The 20554-nt window shown below is 71.6% G+C and overlaps 2 protein-coding genes across 2 annotated transcripts in view; one reads left to right on the top strand and one right to left on the bottom strand.

Annotated features, from left to right (window-relative positions):
• COL18A1 (collagen type XVIII alpha 1 chain) overlaps positions 1–715 on the top strand; it is a 41982-nt gene extending 41267 nt beyond the window's left edge. The window contains exon 42 of the mRNA XM_037524763.1: positions 225–715. Coding sequence (XP_037380660.1) covers positions 225–438 — 214 coding nt within the window. The 3' untranslated portion in view covers positions 439–715. The remainder of the gene's footprint in view (positions 1–224) is intronic.
• SLC19A1 (solute carrier family 19 member 1) lies at positions 401–9678 on the bottom strand. The gene is made up of 5 exons (XM_037524854.2): positions 9409–9678; positions 6513–7242; positions 6220–6412; positions 5826–5967; positions 401–2499 (listed from the first exon to the last, which is right to left on the bottom strand). Exons 1-5 carry the CDS (start codon positions 9586–9588, stop codon positions 2281–2283), a joined length of 1464 nt encoding a protein of 487 aa, XP_037380751.1. The 5' UTR covers positions 9589–9678; the 3' UTR covers positions 401–2280.
• Positions 9679–20554: the final 10876 nt, after the last annotated feature.

Genomic DNA, 20554 nt, shown 5'->3' with positions numbered 1-20554 from the left:
TGAGAGGCTGTCCCGGGCAGCGGGAGCTGTGGGCTGGGCTGGGGCTGCCCATGGGCACAGACAGCACTGGGGCCTCAGGCCAGGGAGCTACTTCAGCGGCAAGAGGCGCGCTGGGAACCCCCTACTGGGCGCAGGCCTTGGGGGCTGGGCCAAGGCCCAGGACCCTCCCCTACCCGGCCCTGGGGGGCCCTGTCCCTGCCCCTCTGACGCCCACCCTCCCGCAGGCCCCAGAAGAGCGTCTGGCATGGCTCGGACCCCAGCGGGCGGCGGCTGACCGACAGCTACTGCGAGGCCTGGCGGACAGAGGGGGCGGGGGCCGCAGGCCAGGCGGCGTCGCTGCTGACAGGCAGGCTGCTGGGGCAGGAGCCCGTGAGCTGCCACAGCGCACTCATCGTGCTCTGCATCGAGAACAGCTTCATGACCGCGGCCGCCCAGTAGGCCCCGCAGGACGGCCACCCCACCCACGGCCGCGGAGCAGGAGCCCCGCAGGGCAGGGACTGTGGGGCCCGCGCCCCCAGGCAGGGACTGGCTGGGACACTTGACCCTATAGTTCACATTTCATGTAATCCTCAAGAAATACAAAAAGCCAAAGAGTATTTTTTAAAAAGTTTAAAACATCCTGGTGCTGAGACTCTCCTGCCCCATCCCAGCTCCCTCCACGCAGGCCGCCCAGCACCCCTTGTGCGGAGGAAACTAGAGCTGTGCGTGCGGGCAGCCCGGTGCAGGGCCTGCCCCCTCCCTCTGGACGCGAGCCAGTGGCAGGGGGGCCTGCCCGTCTCTCCTGCCCCCTGCCGTGCACTGCCCCACTGCAGCACCCTCGCGGGCCAGGCTACCACCCCTCCCAAGGGGTCTATGAGGTCTTTCTAGGCAGATCTCAACCCCAGTAAGGGCCTCGCAGGACCTCTGGGAGGCTCTAGAGACTGGGAGTGGCAGGATCCTGTCTGGGGACCCTCACCCAGAGCTCTCCCAGGGACTGCTGCTGAGCCTGCTCTGGGCTCCAGTTACCTCTGAAGACAGGGCCTTCCGGGGGCCAGGACGGCTGAGCATGTACAGGCCCAGTGGAGGGTGGTCGCTGCCCACTTATGTTGGCAGCCCCGGCCCCCACCCAGCACACCCGTGTCACCACCCTGGGGGAAGCTGCAGGGACCCTGGGGCTCCCTGAGGGCGGGTGGGTCTGCTCAGCCTGGGCCTGTGTGGTGCAGCTCCTGAGACCCAATGAACCTGTCCCTGGGTGTCACCTGGCCTGACACAGCTCCGTTGCCACAGATGCGCCCCGGGCCAGGTGTGCGGGAACGCACAGGTGTGCAGACACACGGGGTCACGTGGGGCCAGGTGTGCGGGACTGACATGGCCTGAGGGCACTCGGACTAGCACAGGAGCCTGAGGTCTGACCCCAGGAGTCCCCACGAGCAGGTGACAATAGACCTTGAAGTGGACCATGTGCAAGGTGGACAAGGGCCAGGGCCAGGCCCTGCAAGCTCAGCCTGGAGGGGGCAGCGCTGAGCCCTGGGCACTGTGCTGCCCCTTGCCATCAGCGTCTCTAGGGACTGTGGACAGGCCTGGGGACCACCCACCCTGGACAGCACCCTGCATGGCCTCCTGTATCCCTGGGGTGTCCTGGACACCCCCACACCCGGGACCCCTGCAGCGCAGCCTCCTTGGCCCTGTAGGCTCAGCTGCCAGCCTCCCAGGTGGTGCCCTGAGGGGCTGGGGGCAGGGAGCCTGCTGGGGGCCTGCCTGTGCGGTGGGGACAGGAGCCCCGCTGGGCCGCTGCTCAGCGCTTCAGGAGGTGACTGTCTCCTAGGGCGGGCTGGGGGGCGGCCAGGGCACGCATGCTCCCTGGACACCGGGGGCTGGTGGGATGGACAGTGGGGAGAGGGCGGGGATGCGCGCCAGCCCCACCGCAGAGTCTGGCCGCAAGCTTTCTCCTCGAGCATGTCGGCGGGAGAAGGGCTAAGCACCGGCCCTGAGACCCCTGCGGGCATCCGGCGCCGACCCCCACAGGGCACAGTGGGGCAGGGGGCCTGCGGGCACAGCCAGACTTCCAGGGTCACCCTGGGCGTCGGACAGCAGCGCGGCCAGCACAGCCCCAAGGCAGGCGGTGCTCTTGGTGGGCTCCGGACAGGCCCCTCGGGCCGCACGTCCTGCAGTCTGGACTCTGGAACATGGACGGCGCCGGAGGGTCCGCTGGTCGCACCGAGAGGCCAGGTCGGCTCTGACGTGTCGCAAGGACGGGAGGTGGCGCATGCCTGGCCCCCGGGCGGGCAGGGCAGCCAGGGCTCAGGCCTTGGCAGGGGGCTCCCACGGGCTGTCCGGCGAGGCGGGCGGCAGGGACCCGAAGACGCCGTCCTGCACCTTCCCCTCCATGGGGCCGCTCAGCTCCTGGGCCTGGGGCAGGGGCCGGTGGCGACCCCGCTGGCAGTGCTGCAGGCCCCCCAGCAGAGCGCCCAAGAAGTAGAGCGCAGACAGCAGCACGAAGTAGGTGAAGTACACGAGAAACTGGAAGAGAGGGCGCCAGTGAGGCGGGCGGGGCTGGGCCAGGCACACAGGCGGCGCCCTGCTCTCCCGTGTCCTGCAGGCCCCGAGCTTGGAGGGCGGAGCCCAGAGGATGCCTTGAGGAACAGGCAGTGCGGGCCCGTGCCCTCTCCACACCTGGGCCGCGCGGCACACACTGGCCCGGGGATGGGCGAGGACAGCGTGGCAGGGAGGACACTGGCACAGAAACGTCCCTCCTGTTCCACAACCGCTGGGGCCCAGGAGACCCAGGAGGTGGGGGGTGCCCACCGTCAGCCCTTGGCACCCCTCACGCCTCCCAGGCGAACTGTTTCCAGAAGCCAGGGGACGGCCTGGGGACTGTGCCGGGAGCCGGTGCCGATGTGTGCTCCCTGAACCCCAGGCGGCTCATGCCCGGACCACACACGGCGCCCCAGAGTGATGGGGACACACCGGGGCCGGGGCCAGCAGCGGTTCACACCCAGGTGACCCGTTTTCCCTTTTTGCTGCAGCTGCTTTAGAACCAAAGAAATCAGCAACCCAGAAATGCAAAAAAAAAAAAAACCCAAAACAATAAAAGCTGTTCTCTGCCCGGCCAGGAGTGGACCCCCAGCAAGACAGGAAATGGATCCACCAGGACCACCTGAGGCTGAGGGGGCGCCTGGACCCCTGCCCTCCTGACGCAGACAGGCTACGGGCCAGCTAGGCCCATCTAGGCCGGCAGGGGAGCTGGGCCCCTCGCCCTGCAGCGACCACGTGGACAGTCTGAACTTTCACCCCACCAAGTTACAGTGGAGACGCCCCACCCCAACCCTGCGGGGCCGGAGCTCCTACCTGCCACTCCTCTGAGTAGCAGCGAGAACACACCCCCCGCCCCAGTGTGTCACTGAGGTGCACCGGGTCACTGAGGAGGTTGCCCTGCCCCCCTGACCCTGGAGGACACATGGGTCTGGAGCTGCCACCGCACCTGGTGCTTTCCCTGCGCAAAGCAGAGCAGTAGCCCCATCACACCTCTGTGCAGGTGAGCCAGGGAGGCACCTGGGCCCCACAGCACCTGAGTCGTGCCCCCGATGTCCTCCGCTAGAGCAGGATGAGAAGAGGCCAGCTGGGGCCTCCCTGGGGGTGCCGGGGTTGAGTCTCGGTGCTATGGAGCTGTCCGCAGCCACCGCACCATGAGTTTGATCCCCGGCCAAGGAGCTACCCACAGGGCGCAGCAGACCCCTCCTGTCTCCCCGCTGCTCCCCTCAGCAGTGGATCTCAGTGGGCCTGCCTGTTCTGCTCCCCACTCTGTCTCTGGGGAGTCCTCTCACCCCCTGCATCTCTGGCCTGTACCCCAGTTCTCGTATGCACAAATAAATAAATAAATAAGATGCTCCAACAGCTACACCAAACACACCTGAAGCAAATAGGATGTCTCAGAAAAGAGCAGAGCCTGAGGCGCACATTCACAGCTAAGAGACAATTAAAATGCAAAGAAGTGTCTGCACCACACAACAGAAGGGGCAGAGAAACACTGAACGGGAAGAGGGAACTGCAGAAATTACCCGATTACGGACAGAAAACAGCCTGGAAAAAACACTGTCGACAGAGTCTCACTGCCTGTGTCACTACGTGGCCGAAGACGAGGCCCTGTCGCCAAAGCCCCGGGGGAGACCGCGAGAGAAAGGGGCTGAAAGAGTCTTGAAAAGGAAAACGTTGAGGGCCTCCCTGGGGGGCGCAGGGGGTTGAGACGCAGCCTGTGGAGCTGTCCGCAGCCTCTGCGGCCTGAGTTCCAGCCCCAGCCAGGGAGCTGCCCACGGGGCGCAGCAGACCCTCCTGTCTCCCCGCTGCTCCCCTCAGCAGTGTCTTCGGTCCTACTGCCTGTTCTGCTCCCCGCTCTGTCTCTGGGGAGTCCTCTCACCCCCACACCTCTGGCCTGCACCCCAGCTCTTGTGTGCATAAATCTTTATTAAAGAAAAAGAAAGAAAAGGAAAAGGTTGAAAACAACCCAAATTTGGCAAAAGACGTAAACCTACAGATCCGAGAAGCTGAGAGACCCTGCGCAGGACAAACCCAGCAAGCGGACCACGCACCAGTCAAACTCCTGAAGCTAAAGACAAAGGAAAAAGCAGCATCTTGAAAATGGTCAGGAAAAAAGATGACATCATAGAGAAAAGGCAATTGAAATAGCAGAATTTTCATCCCAAACCACAACGGCCCAAGGAAGTGTCCTCTTCCACATGCCCAAGGGACACCCGCCCCCGGCAGCAGCCCAGAGCCAGCGGGAACATCCCCAGGGGAGAAGCCACGATGTTTGCGGCTGGACCCTGTGGAGCACACGGGGCCCAGGAGAAACACAGACGCTGCAGATGCCGGATGCTGAAGACCCGCGAGCAGCAGCAGGGCCCCAGCCCGGGTGGACGCACCCTGTGCACTCAGCGAGACAATCCACAAGGCAGAGAGGAAACCACACGGTCGCCCGCACGGCTGGTCAGTGTCCACCCAGCACCCGCACCCGCGGGCAGCACGCGCCTGGCACCGGGAGGGCCCGGCCTGCAGGCTGGGGCAGGCAGCAGGGCCTCGCTGGAAGCTCTTGCAAACCCGCGCCTTCCGTGACTCCGCAGCCCCTCTGCCGGGCACAGCCCCAGCGGCCTGACAACGCACGCCCCCACAAAGTCCTGCGGTGGCCACTTCCGGCTGCCCCGCCTGGGACAGCCCTGGCCAGAGACGCCGGCGGCCAGGGCAGGGAGGCCCAGGGAGTGGCCCAGAGAGGCACGCAAGCTCCACCTGCGGAAGCCAGTCCCAGCTGATTCCGCCGGGAACGCCCCGGAGATGGGGCCTGCTGCGGCTCGGGCAGGGAGCGCCGGGCCGTGAGGGCAGCCCCGGGGGCGTCCTGCCCTGGACTGTGGGGTCACCACCCCAGAGGAGCCCTGGCGTGCCCCCCGCAGGGGACCGCATGGGCAAGAGGAGAGGCTGATTCTCCGAGCAAGCCGCGGCTGCGCTGGGTGGGCGGGCGCGGCAGGGCGGGGACGGCAGGGCTCGGGCGACTGTGCGGCCACCCGGGCAGTTCTCCGCTGTCCTCAGAAGCGCCTGAAGTCACTGGGGTGGATGGCGACTGGGGCACCCTTTCCCGGTCAAGGCCTCGATGCACAGGGACCCGGCCGGAGAGGAGACTAGGCCAAGCCTCACCCTCCCTAGCCAGCAGGACGCTCCTGGGCCAGGATCCTCCCGTGGGGTGTAAGGGGAACCGGCATCCTGCCCCGGCAAGGCCGACCTAGGGCCGGGCACACAGGCCCCGCTGGCCCCTCGGGTCCCTGCTGGCTCCGCCCCCCGCAGCCACGGCTGGGGCTCACCTGGTCATGGACCTCGAGGCCCAGGCCGCGCTTGTCTGACACAATGAGCGTGATGATGGTCTTGAGGACCGTGGCCAGGAAGGTGTTGACCCCGAAGACCAGGGCGCAGAGCTCCTTGGACAGGGAGGACGCGATCTGAAAACTGCACGGGAGAGCGGGCGGTGAGACGCGGGGCAGGGCCCTCGGGAGCCGGCCAGGCAGCGGGGGGACAGGCTGGGGACAGGGAGCCCCGGCCCCTGGGGGCTGCCCAGCCCCACACCCAGCGTGAGGACAGGCCCGACGCCCGGCACCTTCCCCTACGCCACATGGAACACCCTGGGGGGGAGGCCTGCTTCACCCACCAGAGGCCAGTCAGGGCGCACCCGGCCCGCCCGCGCCGCACCCACGGACTCACGTGGCGATGGGCACCAGGAACTGGTAGGCGCCGCGGAAGAGCACGAAGGCCGCGTAGCAGGGCCAGAGGGTGTGGGAGCTGTACATGAGGAGGATGAGGCCGGCCTGCGCGGCCGTCACCACGCTGATGACCAGCTTGGCCCACAGCGCCCAGGGGATCTTCACGAAGCCCGCGGCGAAGGAGGTGCAGGCACCTGGGGCGACAGGACAGGTCAGCGCGGCTGGGGCGCGGGTCCGGGGAGCACACAGGCGAGGGTGCACCCAGGCAGGGGGCGCACGCAGGCGGGGACGCACCCAGCAGCGTGGAGGCGGCATCGGCCGCGCCGTTGTAGGCCGAGGCGGCCTCTCGGGTGGGCTGCAAGACGCTCCAGAGGATGTGCGCGTAGTAGATGATCAGGTAGTAGCCGGCCGAGTTGAAGACCCACCAGAGCGACCAGAGGCGCAGCTGCGGCCGCCGCAGGCTCAGCCCCAGCTCCCGCAGCATGCGCACCAGCGTCCAGTCCCGCCAGCCCCGCCCGGGGCCGGCGTGCATGGGGGCCAGCTCGGACGGGGGCGCGGCCGCGGGCGCGGGCCGGTTGAAGAAGAGGCTGCGCCGGGGCCGCTTCAGGAAGAGCGCGAGCACCAGGCTGAAGGCGAGGAAGGCCAGCGAGACGTGGTTGAGCGTGGCGAAGGACACGCGGCCCACGCTGACCAGCAGCTGGCCCAGCACGGAGCTGGTGAAGACGCCGAGCAGCACCGCGGCCCGCGAGTAGCCGGCCATGCGCTGGTAGCGCGCGGGGCGCACCAGCGAGAAGATGTAGGAGGAGTAGGCAATGCGCGCGGCCATGGTGACGCTGTAGCACACCTCCATGAGCTGCATGTGCAGCACCGAGCGGCCGAGCAGCAGCAGCAGCCAGGCCGCCACGTAGCTCAGGCCCTGCAGCACCAGCACCGGCTTGTAGCGCAGGTAGTCGGTCAGCAGGAACACGGGCACCAGCACCGCCAGGTAGGCGTAGGACAGCACCGGCGTGATCTCGTTGGTCACCTGGAAGCAGGCGGCCTATGACCCCGTGTCCTGCCGCCCGCAGGCCCAGGGGTTGCCCCCCACCCCGGGAGCCCCGCCCCCTGCCCCTGGGGCCGCTGCCGCAGGGAGCCTCCCGGCCTCTGCCTCCCGACTGCCCACCCCGGTGGGCGCTGACTGCGATCACCGCAATTTGACCGGCCCTTCAACCCAGCAAAGGGCCAGCAGGGCGGCCAGGCACCGACATGGACTGCCTCATGGGGGAACGTCTGTGGAGGATGGGGCGGGGTGAGCATGCTCCCCTCACACCTGCCCCAGGAAGGCCACAGCATGGCCTCCCCAGCTGCAGGGTTGGCGGGGAGGCACAGGCACCGGCCAGTCAGGACCAGCTCCACCACCTGCAGGGGGACGGCCGGGGGGGGGCCACTCCCACGGCCCAGCAGGCTTTCGGCAGTGCCCACACCTCCCCTGAGTCCGCCTGGTCTGTCGGTCAGAGGCACCAGCTGGCTCTGGGCCTGCCTAACTCCAGCTGACCACCTGCTAACACCAGGACCGTCGCTGGGCAGCCCAGGCGGCTCTCAGCCCGGGCAGCAGGCCAAGGCGAGCCTGGGGCACGTGGCTCTCTGGCCGGCTGCCCCGCACCGGCACTGGCCAGTCTGGGCTCAGGACCCCGGTCCAGCCCGGGCTCAGGCCTCCTGGGCTGACTGCAGGGACGCCCTCCCGAGCCCCCTCAGACAGCCCCGGCCCGCCGCTGCCACGTGAGCACCAGAGGCCCCAGGTCACGCGGGGACATTCCTTTGGGGCGGGAGGGGCGGAATAGCGCACGTGGTCCTGAGAACCACGGCCAGCTCCAGGGGGCCAGCTGTTTACGGAAAATTCCATGAACATCAAAAGCCCCTCCTGGCAGCTGGCCTGGCTCAGCCGCAAGGGCTCGCTGTCCTGCCGGCCACCCCACCTGCCCCGCCCGCGCCCACCCTCAGGCTTGGCCACACCGGGAAGGAGCGGGGAGGGCCGCGTCCCGGCAGGCGCTGCTCTCGGACAAGCAGCCTCCTGACCCCGGCCCAGCCTCGGCGGGGTGGTCCCGGCCCCAGGCACTGGGCTGTGGATCCGGCCGACAGCAGCACAGGGCCGAGCCGGACCCCAGACCCGGGCCGGGAGGCGGCAGGGGAGGCGCAGCCTGCGGCTGGCCCCACAGCAGCGCGGGCCCCAGGAGCAGTGGCGTGGGCAGCGCCCAGCAGGCCAGGGCAGCCCAGCAGCGACCCGGCCGTGTCGAGTCCCACTGAGGGCAGGGCCAGCTGGGCGCTGGGAGGGTCCTGCCGTGCAGGCCGGGCTGGACCGGGAGGGGCATGAACCCCGACCGGCCCCGGGGCTGCGGCGTGGCGGAGGCCCGTGCGACGACGCTGGGTTCGGCGGCCACACGCCGCCTTCTGAGGGCAGCTCGGCCCTCTAGGTGTCAGGAAGGGGGGCCGCGGGGTAGGCACCGCGCAGGGGGCGGGCCCAGGCCAGTGCTGGGCAAGACCCGCACAGACGCCACCCCGCACCCTCCCGAGGCACCCAGGGCCGCGCCTCCCTCCACCCCGGCTTGGGCTCCCGGGCAGCGTGGCCCGAGGGCAGGACGCTCCGGCCTTCCGCGGTATCTTCCCAACGGGCACCTCGTCCCGTGGCCACTTACACCCCAGCCCCTCCCCGGGCCTGCGCCCTCGGTGCCGGGCTGTGTCCAGGGGCTGACCCCTCTGGCTGATGTGGGACGGCCGGCGCCTCCTCGCACGGCTCACGCCCTGAGCTCCGCGGCGCGCAGGGCCCAGCGGGGCAGGGACGGGCCCCGAGGACAGCCTGCTGCTGGGGCGCCAGCAGGTCAGCGGCCGCAGCCAGCTCGGGGGGCAGACCCTGAGCTTCCTCCTGGGGCCCGAGGCTGGGGTGTGGCTGGGTGGGAGGCGCTGCGGGGACCCAGACTCACCCCAGGGCACGAGCCCCTGACCTGGCTGCAGGAAAGGGAACCCCCTCGATATTCTTGGGGTGCACAGCTGTGCGGCCTGTTAGGCCGGGGCTTCCTCTCCTGGTGCGGCGGCCCCGGGGCCCACTCGGGCTCGGGTCTGGGAGTCAGGGCCTGAAGGAGCCGCCAGGGGGCCACCAGGACCCCAACTCAGCAGGCTCGGAGCCCAGCCCCCCACCCCTGTGCACCCCACGTGCCTGCTGCCGCGTGAAGTTCTTGTCGGGGGACAGCAGGTAGGGCGTGATGAAGCTCTCCCCGGGCCGCAGCTGGGCCATGAAGCCGTAGAAGCACAGGTAGCCCACCAGGCAGCGCCAGGCCCGCTGCTCCCGGCCCGGCCCTGGCCCCGGCTCCTCCGTGGGCGGGTTGGAGGGCACCATGCTGGCCCCCCAGGGGAACCGTCTCCTGGAAGGAAACAAAGCGAGAGTCAGGGCCCCAGAAAGGCAGTGGGGGCCCCCGCCAGCCAGGCAACTCCGGAGAGGGAGGGCTCACGTGGCCAGCAGGGGTGCAGCCCAGATGGCCCCTCAGACCCCGCACATGCCAGGCCGCAGCACACGGGTCAGCCAGCCGCACGCCGGCACCTGGAAGCGCCCCCGCAGCCTGGGACCCCAGCAAAGCCCTGGGACGCGGCAGACAAACCCACCACGGGGCGGGCGGGGGGAGCTAGGCGCCGGCCAGTGCACAGCGGGGCGACAGGAAGGGGCCACAGCAGACAGTGGAGGCCCCAGGGGCCCCAGCATCGCCAGAGGCCCCCGGAGAAGCGGCCAGGGCAGGCTGCGGGCGGCCACCTGGGGATGGAGCGTCCAGACGCGCCGGCTGGCCCTGCAAGGGGTGGCTGGTGGGCGCTCTGCGGCGAGGCCTCCAGACTTAGGCGCGCCATGGCGGGTCCTGATGCCGTGCAGGTGTGGGCACCCCCACGCCGGCCCGGGGAACAGGCTCCCCGCTGCCGTCTCCACGCCACTGCAGACGCAGACGCTACGTCCCTTCTGAGTCAAAGACGGCAGCCACCAAGAGGGGCCAGGCCGGGAGGTCCTGGTCAGAGGGGCCGGGTCAGGGGGTTCCAGGTTAAGGGGGCCGGGCTGGGGGGCCTGGCTAGAGGGGGCCAAGCCAAGCAGACAGGCCCTCCTGGCGGGGCGGGGCGGCTGGGTGCAGCCAGCTCCTGACACTGCGGCTGGGGGTCTGGGGGGCACGTGCTTGGGTGAATCCCCCACGATCCCCAGGTGGCAAGTACAGAAAGCCCCGAAATGTGAGATGAGCGCTGGGGTTCGGGCAAGGAGGAAAAGCCCCTGACTCGGGGCTCGCAGGCACGCAGCTCAGAGACCGCCTGCAGAGGCGCCCCCTCCTGTGAGGAGTCCCGGCCCCCAGGGACCCGGCCCCGCGCTGAGAACCGTGCGGCCCGAGCGAGGCCGCTCCGCGGCTCCTGCGGCCCTCGGGCCAGCTGCTGTCGTGGGGCCACAAAGATGAGGGCTGGGGCAGCGTGGCCTTCCGGCTCCAGAGGCCCCCGGCGAGCACAGCTGCACTTGGAGGCCCCGCGCGGCCCCGGCCAGAGACCCCGAGGACTCGCCGGCCAGTGCGCGCAGGGCACTGCCTCAGGCGACCCGGCAGGCGGGGCACAGTCCTCAACACAGGTGCCCCAGGCCGCTCCCAGCCCCACCCAGCACTCCCAGGGCCCAGCCCCAGCCCAGAGGGGCCAGCTTGTCCTCTAGGGCCACGCCACAGAGGACACCCGACGAACACCCAAGGGCCTCGGGGTGCCTGGGCGCCCCGAAGGCTCTCCCCTCCCACCACGGGCTCTGACCGCGCCCAGGCCACCCCTCCAGCTCCGGCCTCGTCTTCCGGGACGCGCTGGGCAGCTCAGCCTGCTCAGAGCCGTAAGCCCCAAAGTCCTCGCCCGGGAGGCGCCACAAGAGGAGGCCTGGGCTCGGGGTGCACACGCAGCACAGCCCTGCAGGCCCTGCCCCGCTCCTGCACCCCAAGGCTGGCGCCAGCGTCACTGCACACAGGCTCCCCGGCACAGCGCGCCAGGCAGGAGCGGGGACACGGGCCCCACCCGGCCGCAGTGGAGAGCAGGACCGCGGAGGGGACGGGGCGGCCACAGCCAGGCCACGCCAGAAAGTGCAGCCACTCTGGGCCTCCCCGGGGGCGCAGCGGTTGAGCGCTGGGCTGTGAAGCTGCCCGCGGCCTCTGCGGCGCCGGTTCGATCCCTGGCTGCTCCCCGGCCACCGGAGGAGGGTCCCGCATGGCGCGCAGACCTCTCCTGCCGCCCGCTGCTCCCCTCAGCAGTGTCCTTCGGTCCTTCTGCCTGCTCTGCTCCCCGCTCTGGCTCTGGTGAATTCTCTCGCCCTCCCGCGCTTCTGACTGTGCCCAGTGCTTGTATAAACAAAACAAACAAACAAACAAACAAAATAAATGAAACATGCCTCTAAAAAAAAAAAGAAAGAAAGTGCAGCCGCTCCTGCGGCCTCGCAGGCTCTCCTGACGCAGAAGACGCGGCGGGAGGGGCCGCCCCGCAGGCCGAGACCACCTCAGGCGGGCGGGACGGGGGACCCCCCGGGCCTTGCTCTGCTCCCGTGGAAACGAGACCTCACGCGGGGCCTGGGCAGGAGCAACGGGGGCGCCAGAGGGGCTGGCTCCACATTCGGCTCCTTGAACTCTGCTTTAGAACCTGGGGAGCCCCCGGGCCCTCCGCACGCCACAGAGAAGGGGTCCTGGGCCACGCACCGCCCTCCCGCTGGGGGACCCCGGGGCAGGGAGCGGCCGACACGGGGCCGGTCCCGGCAGGGGTCAGCTGCCCGCTCTCCCGTCCTCTCCCGCTCCAGGGAGGGGCCCATCACAGGCGGGGGCACCTGCACAGCAAAGCCCCCTGGAAAGCAGCTCTGCTCCCGCGCCCGCCCCCAGGGGCCGGGGTCACACAGGCCGGCAGCAGGAAACGGGGCAGCTGTCTCCCCGGAGAATACGGAGGGGCTCCCAGCACCCCACTGCAGACCCACACCCACAACGCAGGACCAGGCGGGCACTGGCCACCCCTGCCCGGGCCAGGCCGCTGCAGCACCAGCACAGCCGCTGCACAGGTCACAGCCGCCCAAGGGGGTGCCGTGGGGAGCACCCCAGCCCCGTGAGGGGTGGGCCGGGCCCACATCCGGAACTCGCCGGCCCCTCTCTGCAGACTGGTCTCTGCAGGGCAGCAGCCCCGGCCCCAAGCCTCTCTCCCCTCCCGGCCTTGGGGCTTCCAGACACCCCGACTTCCCAGCGCCCCCATCCCGGGACCAGGCGCTCCGTGGGCAAGGGGAGGAAGCCCAGGAATGCAGGTGTGGGCCTGGGCAACCTCAGGGCCCGCCAGGGCTCCGGCCAGGACAGGTCGAGGGACGGTCCCCCAGGCAGGGCCAGGCAGGTCGCCCGCAGGGCAACAATGCAGGGCAGGCGCCGCCGGACGTGGGTCCGCCCCCCCCCCAGCCCACGTGCCGCGCCCGCCCCACCCCCGCCCTGCCCCGAGGCCCCAGGGGCGATCAGGGCCCCAACCGGCCCGGCAGGCCGGGGAGTCCTCCTGGGGGCGGGCTGAGCCGCACTGGGGCGCGCGGGGCCGCGGGGGGCTGGGGAAGTCCCCACGCGGGCGGAGGCTGTCGGGGAGCGGATGCCCTGGGCCAGCTCCCCGCCGGCCTCGGGGCGCCACCCCCTCCAGGCCAAAGCCGGGGAGGCCTGGGGACGCCAGCCCCGCCCCGCCCCGCGGGGAAGGTGCCGGGCCGCGGGGGCGCCAGCAGCCGGGCCGGTGGGAGCCGCGGCGGGTCTGGGGCTTCTGGCCCGGGCTGGGCCGCTCTCAGGTGCCGCCGGGGCGCGGGGGGCGCGGGGGGCGCGGGGGGCCGTGTCTCCTCTCCTCGCCCCGCCCCGCCCCTTTCCTGCTCCGCCCCGCGCGCCCCTGGGGGTTCCCGTCCCCGCGCGCGGGGGCCCGGCCCGCGCCCGGGCCCGTCGTGTATCGGGGCTGCCCGGGACCGCCCGGGTCACCCGGCACGCGCGCCCCCCGCGCCCGCCCAGCAGCCCCAGCAGCCCCCCGGCATTCACCTGCTCGGCGCCCCACACGTGCCACAGCCCGGGCGCGCCCCCCGCGCTCGCCCCGAGGGCGCCGGCCCGCACCCCGCACGCAGCCGGGACCCCACGCGCGCGCAGCGACCGCGCACCCCGGCCCCCGCGCCCCGCCACCTCCCGCGCCCGCGCCCCTGCACCCCGCGAACCCCACACCTGCTCGCGGCCGCGCCCGGCACCCCGGCGCCTCCGTGCCCGGCGCGCGCGCCTCGCGGGCCCGCGCGGTCTCGACCCGGCCCGGCCCGGCGCGGCTCCGCGCGAACCCGGGACCCGCGCACGCGGCCCGGCGGACTACGGCGCCCACAAAGCCCCGCGGCCGGAAGGGGGCGGGCCCGCCGGGGCGCAGAGCGCGCCCGGATCCGGGGTGCGGGCCCTGGGGACGCGGCGCGGGGCGTCCCCCGAAGCCCCACGGGCGCCTCCCTCCGGCCCCCCCACCCCGGGCCGCGCGCCCCCAGACCCGGCCGCCCCTCGTGGCGCCCCGGGACCGTCTCCAGAGACAGCCCCCCACTGCGCCCCCCACGGCCCCGCCCCCTCCGAGACAGCCCCCCCACTGCGCCCCCCCACGGCCCCGCCCCCTCCGAGACAGCCCCCCACTGCGCCCCCCCACGGCCCCGCCCCCTCCGAGACAGCCCCCACTGCGCCCCCCACGGCCCCGCCCTCTCCGAGACAGCCCCCCGCGCCCCCCCCACGGCCCCGCCCTCTCCGAGACAGCCCCCCGCGCCCCCCACGGCCCCGCCCCCTCCGAGACAGCCCCCTGCGCCCCCCACGGCCCCGCCCCCTCCGAGACAGCCCCCTGCGCCCCCCACGGCCCCGCCCCCTCCGAGACAGCCCCCTGCGCCCCCCACGGCCCCGCCCCCTCCGAGACAGCCCCCTGCGACCCCCACGGCCCCGCCCCCTCCGAGACAGCCCCCCGCGCCCCCCACGGCCCCGCCCCCTCCGAGACAGCCCCCTGCGCCCCCACGGCCCCGCCCCCTCCGAGACAGCCCCCCGCGCCCCCCACGGCCCCGCCCCCTCCGAGACAGCCCCCCTCCCCGGACCACCTCCTCCCGCCGTCCCCCTGACCGCCCTCGCCCGGAGCCCCCCCCCCCCCCCCCCCCCCCCCGCACTGACCCCCGCCCCGCCGAGCCCGCCCTCCCGGAGCCCCCCTGGGCCTCCCGCAGCCTCCCACCCCCGCGAGCCCCTGGGATACCTGGCCCTAGGCTGGGCGCGGGCCGCTCCTGGACCCTCCTGGACCCCGGGAGCCCCGGCGCCTCCTGACCGCGGGGCGAGCGCGCCCCCCGCCCCGCCCCGCCCCGCCCGCCCGCCCTGACCGCGGGGCCAGTGCCCGCCCCTGACCCCTGCGGGCGGGCAGCAGCGCGGGCTTGAGGTCCGGCGCCTCCCGGGGGCGCCCTCCGCCGGCGCCCGCCCCGGACCTTGGTCGCCGAGCCGGCGAGGGCCCCCCCGCGGACGCTCCCTGGCCCGGCGCGGTCTCCCTGGGCGTCCGGCCGGCCAGCAGGCCCCCCGTCGTGGGGCCCACCGCAGAGCTGCCCCCACACCCCGGCCGCCCTGGGGCCTGGGGCGCCGGCCCGGGCCGAGGAGGAAGCTGCTGGGCCCAAGGGGGGCAGGCTGCCCACCCCGGCAGGGGCAGGCCGGCCAGGCGCCTGCAGGGCAGCCCTGGGGGGCGGGCGGGCACACTGGCCTGCAGCCCTTCCCCTGGAGAGGCCTGGAGGCCAGGCGGGGGCAGTGGGGTCACTCGCCGGGACTGCCCGCTCGGGAGGGCCGAGAGCCCTGGGGAGGAGCACACACGGCGGAGCCACGGGGCGAGCGGGGCGCGTGGGGACCTGGCAGCCAGCCCAGCGGCCCGGCCGGGAAGGGGCAGCACAGGGCCGCGGGCACCACCGCGTTCCTGCGACGCCACCACCCGCTCCCACAGCCTCCCCTCCCCATGGACTGGGCGTGTCCAGCCGCGCGAGGCCGGCACTGGTGAGGGTGCTGCACGAAGCTCCCTGCCCACGGAGCCGCCTGTAGGCGAGGCTGGGGTGCCCCGGCTGGGCAGGGGGACGCGGCCCCTTGGCAGCTGAGGGCACTGGCTGGGCTGGGACCCCCCAATGCCCCCCGCTGGGAGGGAAGGTGCCGCAGCCTCCCTTAGGCGCGCAGGCGCAGAGGCCCAGCTGGCCAGGCCAGCCCGGGAGCCGGCTCCCTCCAGGAGGGTGGTTTGATCTCGTTGGGCCGCCCAGCGGGGCCGTGTGAGGACGGCGGTGCCTGCCCAGCCCCTCCCGCCAGCCCGCCCCTGCTCAGACCCCAGCAGGCCAGCACGGGGGTCCTGCCGGAGTGCGCCCCTGTCCGGGCCCCGGCCGCCCCTGGGCCTCCAGAGGGCTCCTTGGCGCCTGCGTGGCCTGGGCTGGCTCCTGGATGTTGGGGAGACTCAGAGGAACACGGTCTCAGGCAGGGTTCCCCCGCACCTTGCCCCACCCTCCCCACCCCCGGCCACAGCAAAAGTTCCTCTGCCCTTGTGTTCTCCGCACCTGAGCGCCCCCAGAGGGCCCAGGACGGTGGGGGGGGGACAGACGCACGGGGGAGCCCGCAGGTGGGCAGCAGCGGAGGGCAGCGAGGGCAGCTGCCAGTGCGGAGGCCTGCGGGGCCCTTGGTGTGTGCGCAGAGGGCAGGGCCGGCTGGGCGGGGGGCGCCCCACTCCAGGCTTGGGTGGACACGCCTCAGGGCTGGCCCAGCACGCTTAAGGCGCGATCCCCGGCTGCTCCCCGGCCACCGGTGAGGGTCCCGCATGGCGCGCAGACCCCTCCTGCCGCCCGCTGCTCCCCTCAGCAGTGTCCTTCGGTCCTTCTGCCTGCTCTGCTCCCCGCTCTGGCTCTGGTGGGTTCTCTCGCCCTCCCGCGCCTCTGACTGTGCCCAGGGCTTGTATGTATCTTTTTAAAAAAAAAGATTGATTGATTGATTGATTGATGCATACAGGAATGGGGGTGCAGGCCAGAGGCATGGGGGGGTGAGAGGACTCCCCAGAGACAGAGTGGGGAGCGGAACAGGTGGATCCACTGAAACCCGCTGCTGAGGGGCGAGCGGGGAGACAGGAGGGGTCTGCTGCGCCCTGGGGTCACTCCCTGGCCGGGATCTGAGCTCGCGCTGCAGAGGCTGCGGCCAGCTCCGCAGGGCAGTGCTCAACCCTCCCGCCCCGGGGAGGCCTGTCTCATTCGGTCTTAGAGACGAACTTCAAGCTCATCTGCCGAGTTTCTTAAGTCGGACGGTCCTGCAGCTCTGGGGCTCGGCCTTGCGGGCACCAGCGCCGTCAGCCGGCCACCCCGCTGGCCCGGCCGCTCCCAGGGTCCGCACCCCCGCCTCAACCCCACCCTGCGTGTGCGCCTCGTCCGGAGGCCAGAGGACCCCCACGTCAGGCCAGCCCTGGAGAAGCCGTCTCGGGTTTAGAGGCCGAGGCTGCTGGCCGCCCAGCTATGGGCTCCGACCCGGCGTCGGGCACGTCCACGCGCCCATCTGTCCTCCCCCTTCGGGCCCAGCCGCTGAGCTGCTGTTTCTTTACTGTTAATAAAACCAGAAAAACAGCGCGTGCCCGCACCCGGCCCCACCCCCACGCACCCAGGACCCCGCGTGCCCAGGACCTGCCCCCACGGCTGCCTGTGACGGAGCGTGTGGCCACTCCAGCCTTCCCGAGGCCCCCCTCACCCGGCTGGATGCCCCTCGCGGGCGGGCATGGACCCGCTCTCCTGCATGGCCTCCTTCCGCCCCCGGGTGGAGGACTCGGCGGCCAACCGGTCTCAGGCGGGCCAAGCACTGGTGGCCCCTCGGGAGGCATGGATGGCCCAGGGGCCAAGTCTGGTGGGCGCCTCCTGGTGGGCAGGGCCAGTGTCCACGCCGGGGCCTGGGGTCTCTCCAGCAGGCCCAGGGGGGCAGGAAGCCTCCCCCAGGGTGGAGGGAGCCTGGGGCTGATGGCGGGGCCGCTGGGTCTCCCTGGCAGCGGGTGGCTGGGCAGCTCTTGTCCCCCTCAGGAGGACTCTGTGCCCACTCCTGGGGCCTTTCCCCTGAGGGGTCAGCTGTGCGTGGGGACTTACGCTGCATCCTGGGGAGCCCAGGAAACTGTCTACACACAAGTGCCCACAGAGGCCTTCCCTCAGGCGCGGGAGCCTCGGGCTCTGGGCACCTGCGTGGCCGGGGGCCAGAGGCCGGCCCTGGGCGCTGCACCCTCCAGGCAGCCTCCTGCGCCCTCTCCCTGGCCCGGGCCCTGCCCGGCCTCGCCCTGCGGACTTTCACCTGCTCCCACCAGCAGGCGCGAGGCGGGTCACATGCAGCAGGTCACGGGACGGGGCACGCAGCCAGGGCCTCTGCCACCCACCCTGATGGTGCCCCCCTGGGCCCCTGAGCTGCTTCCTGGGGGCGGGTGGAGGGGCAAGGGGCTGTGAGGAGCTCTGCAGTGGGGAGTCCTTCCTTGTTCTCTGAGGGGTTCACGTTGTGTGGGTCCCCCCCCCGCAGGCCCTCACCCTTGGTGGACACTTGCCTTATTGCCCGTTTCGCTGACTGTCAGTAAAGCTACAGACGCCCGCGCATGGGTCTTGTGACTGTAACTCAGAATCGCCCCTGCCTGTGGGCGGCTGTGGGTCACGGGGGCTGTGGGGTCTTGGGGGTGCATGTTTGACTGCAAGAACCGCCGGGGGTTTTCCAGGGCGGGCCCACAGCCCGGTCCGGCCGTGCCCTCACGTGGTGTCCTCAGCTCCTCCGGCGTCCGCCTGTCCAGTGGGCCGGCCCAGTGTCTGCCCCGACAGCACGAGCTTGTGCTGGCACCTCCTTCCGCCAGGCCTGCGGCCGGGTAGCCGTGCCATCGCTGCCTCCTGAGCTTGCCATCGCGGAAGCAGCAGCGCTGGGAGCGGTCCGAGGGCAGCAGCGGGTGTGCAGAGGCGACTGCCCTCAGCCGCGCTCGGGTGGGCCACAGCGCCGGCACGAGAGAGACGCAGAGGCCGGGGCCGCCGCGGGGCGGTGCTGGGCGGCCTCTCCTGAGGAGCCGTCCGACCCACCCGCGGGCCTGGCCGAGTCCTGGCCTTCCGCCCCCCCAGCTCTCGCCTCCGTCTGCCCTCGTGCGGCGGCCTGCGGCCCCGCCAGCGGCCTCCTACCTCCTCGCTCTGCCTGCGCGGCTCCTCAGGCGGGAGGCCGGGCCCGGCGCCCTAGCCGGCCGAGCCTGCCGAAGCCTCCACAGTCGCGAGGCCGGGAGATTCGCCCCCTGCGCGGTGAGCTGAGAGGCCGGCGGCGGCTCGGATCCGGCCCGTGTGGCTGGACGTCCCGTGGGCGGGGCTGGGCCCTGCTCAGCGGCCGGCCCCGGAGAGCGGGCATTCCCACGATGGCCAGCCCGGCGGCGGGGCCTCCGGCCCCTGCGCCCTCCCTGTCCCGAGTGTGGCCCTCCACGGGCGCCAGAGGCCCTGGCCGAGGCTAGGCTCGTCTCCGCCCGCGGGCAGCTCCTGAGTGGACGGCGCCCGGCAGCGCAGCCACGGCCTGTGCTGGATTTCACGGAACGTCCAGTGACCCAGGGCGGGGGCGCCCCCCGGCCCCCCCTCCCAGGCTGCTGACCCCCCCACCGCCTCTCTCTCCAGGGCTGTTGGGGCTCCCTGCTGTCCGCCTGGACCTGGGACCCTGCCTGCGCTTCTGCATCTGCCAGGACGCGGCCACCAGGGGGCAGGCGGCTCCTGGCACAGGTGGGCTCTGAGGGCCCAAGCATGCCCCGCCCCCTTGGAGGAGCAGGAGCCGACCAGCTAGGGGTAGGCACACCTTGGCCTTCGGCCTGTGCCGCAGGGGTGTGCCCTGAGGTGGGAGGAGGGGGAGAGCCCTGGGGCAGCCCCGGGAACGGGTCGGGGCAGGGGCTCCTCTCAGGTGACACACCTGCACCTCAGGAAGGACTCTGCTCAGGGGCAGGAAGGACCACCCTGTGTTGGGGTGAATGGCCTGGCCCACACCCCAGCCCCACCCCGGCTAAGCTGCCGCTGCAGGGCGGATGTGGGCTCTGCAGGAGGCGGCTCCCTGCCTCGGCGCGGCTCTGGGCCCCACCTTGAGGCTGGAGTCCAGGGCAGTGGTCACCGGGGCCGCAGTCGCAGAGGGTGGGAGGGTGATGACGCTGAGTGGACACAAGAAAACGTGACACCGGCGGGAGCTCACAGCCCAGAACATTCCAAGTAGGGTTTGCAGAAAGACAGGATTGGAAGGGCTTAGCCCCAAGTTCCACACAGCCCCCGCCTGTCCCCACCTGCCCTCACCTGCCCCCGCCTGCCCTCACCTGCCCCCGCCTGCCCTCACCTGCCCCCGCCTGCCCTCACCTGTCCCCGCCTGTCCCCACCTGCCCTCACCTGCCCCCGCCTGCCCTCACCTGTCCCCGCCTGTCCCCACCTGCCCTCACCTGCCCCCGCCTGTCCCCACCTGCCCCCGCCTGCCCTCACCTGCCCCCGCCTGCCCTCACCTGCCCCCGCCTGCCCTCACCTGCCCCCGCCTGCCCTCACCACCCTCCTGGTTCCGAGACCCTGGATGACCAGGTCCTGCCCCGACCCTCAGAGCTGACAGGGGACAGGACAGGCAGTGTGGTGCCCCAAGGGGGCGTCCTGAGCCACAGGTCCTGCCCTCTTTCTGCTGGTGCCGGGTGCTCAGTAGTGGGGTCAGTCCAGGAGGGCGGCTGGACAGAAGGAGGGGGAAGCCAGGCCTCTAGGGCCCGGGTACATCCCTGCTTCCTCGTGACCAGGGAGCCTCAGAGCTGTCCATGGGCAGACACGGCCCCTTTGGGCTGCCTTGGGGGTGGCCGGAAGGGGGTACGTGGTGGAGAGAATCAGTGAGCCCTCGTGTGGGCAGGGGCCGTGTGCCTGGCCAGGGATCAGAGACACATGAAGAACTGCAGGTGGGGGCTCCACAGGGGTAAAAGGAGGGGCCCCCGGGCCTGGCAGCCAGCAATGCCCCTTCAGGCCCCACCCCAGCCCCCCAAGTGTGACAGCGTCCCTGGGGGAGCCGCCCTGGCCTGGCCTGGCCACTCCTGGCCCAGCACTGCCCGCGGCTGCCTGAGGCCCCAGCTGCACGGGGCAGGTGCGCGGGGTGGGGGCTCACGCCACCCCCTCCGGATGTGGGGCCACATGTGGATACAGCTGCTGACTCTCAAGAGAAGCTGAAATGTGACATTTTTATGTGAAAACCCTGATTTTTAACTAATTAAAAAATTTAAATTAGTTAAAACTAATTAAAATTGATTAAATTTGTGCTAATTAAAGCTAATTGAATTCTTTTCAGAGCACAGAGCAGATA

This window comes from Talpa occidentalis, unplaced genomic scaffold (assembly GCF_014898055.3).
Source record: "Talpa occidentalis isolate TD23 unplaced genomic scaffold, MPIMG_talOcc4v2.1 talOcc4.4, whole genome shotgun sequence".
Classification (NCBI taxonomy): domain Eukaryota; kingdom Metazoa; phylum Chordata; class Mammalia; order Eulipotyphla; family Talpidae; genus Talpa; species Talpa occidentalis.
Note: the sequence above shows the minus strand (reverse complement) of the source record. Positions and strands in the feature narration are given on the sequence as shown.